At 45.5% G+C, this 9626-nt stretch overlaps 1 protein-coding gene across 1 annotated transcript; it reads left to right on the top strand.

Annotated features, from left to right (window-relative positions):
- Window positions 1–5211: 5211 nt before the first annotated feature.
- LOC130360938 (taste receptor type 2 member 9-like) lies at window positions 5212–6249 on the top strand. The gene has a single exon (XM_056563494.1). The coding sequence runs from the start codon at window positions 5212–5214 to the stop codon at window positions 6247–6249; it is 1038 nt and encodes a 345-aa protein (XP_056419469.1).
- The last annotated feature ends 3377 nt before the right edge of the window (window positions 6250–9626 follow it).

The raw sequence follows: 9626 nt of genomic DNA, 5'->3' as shown, positions 1-9626 counted from the left end.
TGGGCCCTGTAATGATGGGGCAATATCCTCAGAGGATGGGGCCAAACCGGAGCCAGGTGGAGATGGGGATTCAAAAATGGACCTGTCAGAATCAAAAAAACGGTCCAAAGAGAAGGAAGCCTCCTCGTCTGGGGATGAGGGGGTGAAGAAAAGACAGAAATGATGGGGTTAGGGCCGTCTAACTCGATCACCCATGATGGCGGCACTCACCCCATTGACGCTGGCATCTATTAACTGTGCCAGCATAAAGTCTGATAAGGCTAGATTTGCAGTCTTTGATTTTCTCGGCCGTGTTGATGCAGACATTTTCTTTTTACAAGAGACCAGGTTGTCAGATCTAGCCTCCCTGGTAAAAGCCAGGAGAGAGTGGAGGCGCGGCCCCTCCCACTGGTCTCTTGCGGCTGAGCCGTATAGTGGGGTGGCGGTCCTTTTTACCGCTCCTGTTGAATGCAGACGGGTTATTGGGTTAGAAATGGGGAGGTGCCTGATCTTAGATGTCCTCATGAAGGGACAAGAGCTCCGGCTCATTAACATCTACGCCCAACAAACCAAGTGGGACCGTAAAGATCTCTTTATGATGATTAAGCCCTTTCTTTTTACAAGCCGACAGGTGATCTTTGGAGGGGATTTCAATACTGTCACGAGATCCCAAGATAGGAGAGGCTCCAATGATCGGTTGGCTTATGATAGCATAGCTCTCAATAGTATAGTTAGGGAAGCTCGCCTAGAGGATGCCCACATTCGGAGCCCCTCAGGCTACGCGGGTTTCAGGTAGCTGCAGGTCTAGAATAGACAGGTTTTATTTGAAGGAGGAAGCCGTCTCTTCCGCAGTGTCCGTGGTTGAGGTGGAGTTCTCCGATCACTGTATGATTTCTTTTTCCTTGAATGTTTCAGAGACCCCCCGGATGGGTAAAGGTTATTGGAAGCTGAATTCGTCCCTCCTGGAGGAAGCTGAGGTAAGACAGTCCTTTGAGGATTTTCTTCAGAGTCAGGTACCTTTACTGGACCTTTGTAGTAGTAAGTCAGAGTGGTGGGAGATATTCAAGAAGAGGGTTGCGGGGTTCTTCCGCCAGCTCTCGAGCCTCAGGTCCCTGAACAGGTATCGCCTGTATCAGGGACTGAGGAGGAAACTCGAGCTTCTTGTTTCGACTGGAGGTAGCCGAGAGGATATCTCCAGAGTGAAATCCTTGCTGATGAGGTGTCAGTACGATAGGCACGCATCTTTGGTTTTTGAGAGGGATTTCGGGAAATACCGCTCGCCCGACCCTTACAGAAACTGTAAGATGTCAGTGAGTAGTAAAGTCATTTCAGGACTGATCGATAGTACAGGATCTCTGAATCGGTCCAGATCACGGATCCTGGAGGTCGTCAGATCCTTCTACTCGCACCTCTTGGGAAGGAAGGATCTAGATCGAGACTGGATGTCGGCTTTCCTGGCTGAAACCATTTCTGAGCCAGGGGTAGACCCCTCTCTTGATGTTTTGGCAGAAGAAATCAGGGAAGAGGAAGTGAGACTGGCGATCGAGGGGCTTGCCCCCAAGAAGTCACCAGGTCCGGATGGCTTAACATCCGAGTGGTACAGGGCCTTTAAGGAGTCTTTAGCTCCCCTTTTGACTGAGGTATTCAATGAGTGTCTCTCCTCGGGCACTCTGCCGAAGTCAATGAGGAGGTCAGCCCTGATTCTTCTCTCAAAGGGTAAAGATCCCAGCCGTATTGAGAATTGGAGGCCCATAGCTCTTCTCAATACGGACAGGAAGCTTCTGGCCAAGATACTGTTTAATCGGCTGGTGAAGTTTGCCCCCCCGGCTCCTTTCGGGGGCTCAGCACTGCTCTGTTCCAGGCCGAAGCACCTTAAGTGCGGTCCTTAGTGTCAGGGAGGCAGTGGAGCGGAGTAGTGAGGGTCTCTGGAAGGGGTACCTGCTGTCCCTGGATCTGGCCAAAGCATTTGATCGGGTGAACCATGACTACCTCTGGTCCGTCCTACTGAGATATGGCTTACCGTGTACTTTTGTTAATTGGCTTAAGATCTTGTATACAGGGGCAGAGAGTTTCCCGCTGGTGAACGGTTGGTCTGGCCACTCTTTTGAGGTGGGGTCCGGAGTCCTTCAGGGTTGTCCTTTGAGCCCGCTTTTATAGGTGTTCGCAATCGACCCCTTCGTCCGGAGGGTAGATTGTGGGCCGTTGGCGGGAGTCGGGATGAGTCTGGCGGAGCTGGATGTTGCCCAGAGAGTAGTGGCGTACGCTGATGATGTCACCATTTTCGTGTCCTCGAGAGAGGAGGTTGATGTGGTGATGTCGGAGGTGGAACGCTACTCGGAGGCATCCGGGTCTAAGATCAACCGGGATAAGTGTGAAAGTCTTTGGCTGGGAGGGGGAGATCCCACGTTTGATCTCCCGGACACCCTTCCAGGGCCCCAAGAGTCAGCAAAAATTCTGGGCATCACATTCGGCCAGGATGATTATCCCACCAAAAACTGGGATGGTAAGCTCCAGGATGCCACTCAGAAGGTGGACCAGTGGAAGGGTTGGTCTATGACCCTCAGGGAAAGGGTAAACCTGATCAAATCGTACCTGCTCCCCTTGTTTATCTATCTGGGCAGCGTATGTATCTTGCCAGAGGCTTACTATACTAGGATCTACAGCCTGTTTTTCCAACTGTTATGGGGGAACAGGAGGAACCTAGTCAAGAGGGAGGTTACGTACCGCACGAGGAGACTAGGGGGTTTATCTATGGTAAACCCTGTGGTGTTCTTAACGAACACCTTCTTGAAAGCTAACATCTCAAACCTCTGGTCAGAGAGGGCTCCTCCATGGGTACTCTCCTGCAGGGAGTGGTTTCGGCCTTTCTTCCAGGAATGGGAGACAGGAGGGCAAGTGAAGGACCTCCGTACGCCCCATGGATATCTTCCGGCTTACGCTACCCCGACTCTGAAGGCGATACGTCGGTGGGGTCTGGGAGTGTGGGAGATCAGGACCCAGTCAAGGCAGTTCCTTGACAAACGGGTTCTGTTGACCCACTTCCAGAAGCCTCTGGCACTCAGGGACTGCCCAGGTCGGGATCTGAGGGTGGGGTTGTATCTTTTAAACATGAAAAGGATCCCCCAGAAGTTTTGGGACTTGGCCTGGCGCTGCCTTCAGGGGAAGCTATATGTGAGGGACAATTTGAAGTGTAGGAGATCTGATGACCGGGGGTGTCCCCGAGAAGAGTGCGGGGACATGCTGGAAAGCATGGACCACTTCCTGCTTCATTGTCCCTTTAATATAGGGGTCTACAACCGGGTGGGCGCTTCCATCGGCTGGAGTCAACTTGCCGGCCTTACCTATCCGGAGTGGGCTTATGGGGCATTCAGGACCCTGGGTGGCCGTGATCGGGGCACTTTATTCTTAGTCAGTTTAGTGGTTAGATACTACACGTGGAATGCACGGTGTTTAGTGTCTACACAGCGGAAAGTCCTCTCCAAGGTGGATGTCTGTAGGAACATCACTGGTGACCTCGGGAAGATCAGGTCTTTGGAGTATGGCAGTCTTGGTACCAGTAGGGCTTCTCTCCTATGGAGAGGGTTTTCTTTTGATGTGCCCTAGGTACTAGACCTTTTGGGTAGAGTACCCTTGATTATGTTAGGGACAGTGATGTAGGGACAGGGTTAGGGTGATAGTAGGGTCAGTTTATTTTTAGGGATAATGGTAGGGAGAGAGGTAGGGTGGAGTTAGGGAAAGAATGTAAATTTTGTATGTATCAGGATTGCCATCCTTCTTCCTGGTGGTGGGCTAATGCATGTGCACCATAGCTTTTTGTTTTGTTTTCAGATGTTAAGGTTATGAAGGGCTTACAGGCACCAAACTTGGGCCTAAAGTGGGTTGTATTGTTTGTTTAAGTATATTGTAATGCTGATAATGATAAAGTTGGTTGGGAGGAGTTCTAGGTTGGGAGGGTGTATTTGTGGGTGGTGGTGGTTGTTTCTTTTGGTGGACCTGGCATGGGTCAGTTATGAACTGGACATTGAGGACTATGAACTGTATGGACTCTGACCCATGTACAGGAGGGCGGGTGGTGTGGGTGAAGGGACAGTTTAGTGTAGGTTGTTTTATTGTATTTGTAGGTGTATTTTCTGTATATTTAGGTGTATATAATGTATATAGTCTATATGTATAATATGTTATAATTTTGTTTATCTTATTTTATGGCAGTCGAACCAGTTGTTATTTTTGTAGTAATTTTTCTTTGGTATTTTTGTATCCCGTAGTGGATTTCGTTTTTCTTTGGTCTAGGTCTTCTTTTCCCCAAGTTTGGGTGTTTTTGAGTCATAGATTTAATTTTCTTTCTTAACAATTAGGGAAAAAAAAGTATGTGTATATATACATATACATATTAAATTAATGGGGTGTAGTGGGAGTCCTTGTTGTATGTGTTTTCCCAAGTTTGGGTGTTTTTGAGTTACAGCTAAATTGTGCTATTTTTATGTTTCTTTTTTAGTAACGCAAGTTGAGTATGTATGTGAGTGTTGTTAGATATTTGGTTATGTAAGGATGAGTCTCTAGTATTTTCTAGGGAAAACTGGGCTGGCCGGTTAGGCAGGATTTATGTTCTTTTATTTGAAATGTAAAGTTTGGGTTTATGTTATTTTATGTTGTTGTTTTCAGTTATGGCAAAGTTGTGCTGGTTTTGTGTTTGTTATGATTTACATTTTTCTAATAAAAAAGATTTACAGGATATAACTCAGGATAAGTACAGGATAAGTAATGTAATGTATGTACACAGTGACCCCACCAGCAGAATAGTGAGTACAGCTCTGGAGTATAATACAGGATATACTGTAACTCAGGATCAGTAAAGGATAAGTAATGTATGTACACAGTTACCCCATCAGAAGAATAGTGAGTACAGCTCTGGAGTATAATACAGGATATAACTCAGGATCAGTACAGGATAAGTAATCTATGTACACAGTTAACTCACCAGAAAAATAGTGAGTGCAGCTCTGGTGTATATTATATTATGTAAGTCAAGGCCAGAACAGGAGTACAATCTGTTTATAAGGCGACTGAACAGGTGATCATAGATTTTGGATTTTTCCTTTTTTGCTCTCACTGTGGTGAAATGTTCCGGCAATGCTGTGTGATCTGCTTTCCATTTGTAGACTTGTGCCAGCTCGGAATCTTTGTGGTGCTGTTTGTATTTCCAATGTAAATCATGGAAAATTTTAATAAATGATGAAAACATTGTCTAAAACCTATGACAGAAACTCAGCCTTATCAGGATCTCACAGTATAGACGAGACGGCTGATCCTACAGAAGGTGACACCATGGTCCTGTATCTGGATATCCTGGTCCCGGCACTGATCGCTCTTATACCTGGACTGGTGATAAACTCATTTATTATAGTCATCAATGTCACTGACTGGTTGAATGGAAGATCGGTGACTCCTGTTGACCACATTATAACTTCTCTTGGGATTTCACGAATGTGCGCTCAGTGTGCTGTTACACTTAGTATTATTGTCTCTACAATCTTTCAGAACAACCTCCATGTGGATGTAACTGTGTTTATTATGGATACACTCTATTCTTTCTCTGTTTATTCCAATATTTGGTTAACATGTCTTCTCTCCATTGTTTTCTGTCTGAAGATCTCCAACCTCCGCACCAGACTGTTCCTGTATCTGAGGAGGATGATAGATCAGAGGACTGTGCATTTCATTGTAGGATCAGTTCTTCTCTCAGCTATCAATTGTTTGTTGCCGACCATCATTCATGTGACCAAAGGTGGAACATACAATACAACCATGGATAATTTATTACTGGATTGCACTTCTAGTGATTCTTTATACATTCATATTATATCATCCATCATCCCGATGCTTTTCTGTTCCATCTCCTCCGTCCTCCTCTTCACCTCGTTGTATCATCACATAACAAAGATGAAGATGAGCGGGAACTTATCCATCAATCTGAAGACATATCACTCAGCCATGACATTTGTATCCATCACTTTTATTTACAACAGTAAATACTTCACTGGTCATATGGTTAGTGTCTTTATGTACTATTTATACTGTGAGTATGTTCTATGGCTTGACACTGTCTTGGGATTCCTACCAATTCTACATTCCTCCAACCTGATCTACAGAACGGCCAAACTGAGGAGTCACATGTCCAAGGTTCTTAAGAATGTCATTGATTTCTTCTTCCAAAGGAAAATGACAGAAACTAGAGAGGACATTGAAATGATAACTCTAGGATGTAACTAATGTTTTTATGAGGGTATACATTATCAGTGCCCACCTCATTTATGAGTGGCTAAAATAGTAGGAGGTCAGATGAGATGCGAAATCCAGAGGACTTATGGGAATCATCACCATTTTATTTTGCCAAGGAGCCTCCAACTTACTCAATCATTCCTTGTAGGAGATTTCCATAACTAGTTTCGCTTTTCTGTATCCTTTGGTTTAAATTACCAATAAAAAACTTTAATGAGAAAAAATGCATCTCCCCTAACAAATTCTATCTGATTTTCCTGGTTCTGACACTGATCGCTCTTATACCATACACTCATTTATTATAGTCATCGATGTCACTGACTGGTTGAATGGAAGATCAGTGACTCCTGTTGACCACATTATAACTTCTCTTGGGATTTCACGGATGTGCGCTTAGTACGCTATTACACTCAGTTTGCTTTTCTCTGCACTCTTTCTGAAACACCTCTATGTGTATGTAACTTTGTATATTATTTATACACTTTATGTTTTCTTTACCTATACCAATATTTGGTTAACAAGTCTTCTCTCCATTGTCTTCTGTCTGAAGATCTCCAACCTCCGCACCAGACTGTTCCGGTATATTAAGGAGGCAACAGAACAGAGGACAGCTTGGATTATCTTAGGCTTTTACTCTACCATCTTGTCCCTGCTTTTTAACAGCCGTTTTTGTGCTACAAATAAAATAAAGTAAAAATAACTGACCATGACTGGTCCTAACGGCTGAATAACGTCTGTCAAAATAACGGGCATATTCTTCCATTAAGACCCATTATAACATCCATCATATGCCTTTATTTTATGGCCGTTTTAACACCTCTGTCCTCAGACTCCCGCAGCCAGTGTACTACTACTACTCCCATCATGGAACAGACTTGTTTCCATGATGGGAGTGGTAGTTCCCTGGCTGTGCGAGTCTGCAGGTGGCTGGGGAGGCTACATTAGTGTTTGTACTACTACCCTCATAATGGAACAGACTCTGTTCCATGATGGGGGTTGTAGTACAGGGGCTGAGGGATTGATTGCACCGGGTCTCACTTCTAAGACCCGATGCGATCAGAAGTCATTAAACAGGGGAGTGGACGGCATGCTCCACTCCCCTGCGATGTAAGGTGTATTTTTACTTTCACTTTAAAATTTCCCGCCGGGAGCCCTAAATGGCCATCGGGTACAAAGATGAGCAGCAGAGAATAGACATGTCCTGGCGGTGTGCTGATTGCAGGGCAGCAGGAGCAGGGCAGCAGCGGGAACATGTCGGGCGGCGGTGAATGAATGAAGCATACATGCAGGACATGTCAGCTTCATTCATTCACCACTGTCGGTTCCCAACATGTCCCGCTGCTGCCCTGCTCCAAGAAGATGAGGAACAGGCAGCGGGAGGGGAAATAAGGACACTGGTGGGGAACGGGGGGGGGGGGGGGGGGGGGGGAGGATAAGGATAAGCAGCCAATGAACTCAGGGGTGTGGAAATTTTATAAAAAACTACTTGTCCAAGGGACTAAAGTGGAACACAATCTACTTGTCCCTCAAGAAAATCCACTTGTCCTGGTAGATGAAATAATTTCAACCAAAATAGTCTGATCCCCCCCACTAGACCACCAGGGATGGATATAAGATTCCTTTAGACACTGCTGACAGCGGTGATCTAATGGGTTAATAGGCGATCGCAGCATGCCAGGCTATTAGCGGCCGGAGAGCTGTAGCTCCTTTTACGCCCAAGCCAAGCCCAGAAAAGTCTAGATATAACTTTTTGATCACCTTATAAAAAATTTCTCATATGAAGTGACGAAAAATGAGCAATTCTGGACTATTCTTTTACATTTACACCGTTCACCTTACGGTTTAATTAACATTATATTTTAATAGTCTGGACATTTCCACATGCAGCGATACCACTTATGTTTATTTTTGTACATAATTTTTATTTAAAGAAAATTGGAAACTTTTATTAGGAAAGGGGCTTATTCACATATATACGCACTTTTTAAAATATTTTAATCACTATTTTTCAGTCTCAATAGGGACTTATGTGTTACTGGAGGGTGGGTGGTGTTCTGCTTCTCCAGTTTATGTGGTGCATTTTGTGTCAGAAAATGCTTGAAGTTGCATTTAGTTACTAGATAACTACAACTCCCAGCATGCCCTGATACAGCCTATGGTTCTGTGGGTGTTGCAGCATGCTGCACTGTATAGTAGGACAGTTAAGGTTATTGTGTAACATGCTGGGGGTGCAATTCAGTGCGGGTGCCACTAAAAATAAATAAAATTAGATGGTACAACTGCCCTAATGCCCGACGTGACAGTCCTCTCCTATACAAAACATTCATGCATACACATATCATACATGCACCAGCCACTTCCCCCATATCATACATACACCCCCCCCCCCGCCACTGCCTCCCCCACATCATACATTACATATACACATACACTCACACCATACATATACACCATACATATGCACACATCATACATACACCCACCGCTGCCCCCCCACATCATACATTACATACACATCACACACAGACAGACATTATACACACATCACATACACATCACACATAGACATCATACACACATCACACATACACTCACACCATACATATACACCATACATATACACCATACATATGCACACATCATACATACACCCGCCGCTGCCCACCCCACATCACACATCACATACACACACACATCACACTTAGACATCATACACACATCATACATTACATACACATCACACATAGACAGACATCATACACACATCATACATTACATACACATCACACAAGCAGACATCATACACACATCACACATACACTCACACCATACATATCCACCAGTGTTTCCCAACCAGGGCATGCTGGGAGTTGTAGTTTTGCAGCAGCTGGAGGCACCCTGGTTGGGAAACACTGATATACACCATACATATGCACACATCATACATACACCTGCCGCTGCCCCCCCATCATACATTACATATACATCACACATACACTCACACCATACATATACAACCACCCTTCCTGCCGCTGCCTGCATTCTCGGCCTCCTCACCTGAGCCGCCATGAGTGGACATTAGAGCTGTAGTCACCGCCGGTGTGAGGTGAGATTTCCGTCCTCCCCCTCACCCCCCCCTGCTCTTTGTTTTCCCCGTGCAAACTAGCAACCTCCCCGTGGTGGATTAGGTCCTATGGAGACAGATCAGGGGGAGGGGGAGGGATAGAGCTGAGTGCGGGGGATGGAGCTGTGCTCGTCCTTTCTCTCACCCTGCTGTGTCTTCTGAGCTCCGTCCATCCTCCGGGAGGGGAGATAAGGGGACTCTGCAGTCAGCTGGAGGCCACCGCCCCCTCCATACACTCTGAGTG

Source organism: Hyla sarda, chromosome 3 (assembly GCF_029499605.1).
Source record: "Hyla sarda isolate aHylSar1 chromosome 3, aHylSar1.hap1, whole genome shotgun sequence".
NCBI classification, from domain to species: Eukaryota; Metazoa; Chordata; class Amphibia; order Anura; family Hylidae; genus Hyla; species Hyla sarda.
This window is presented reverse-complemented; position numbering and strand designations above follow the sequence as displayed.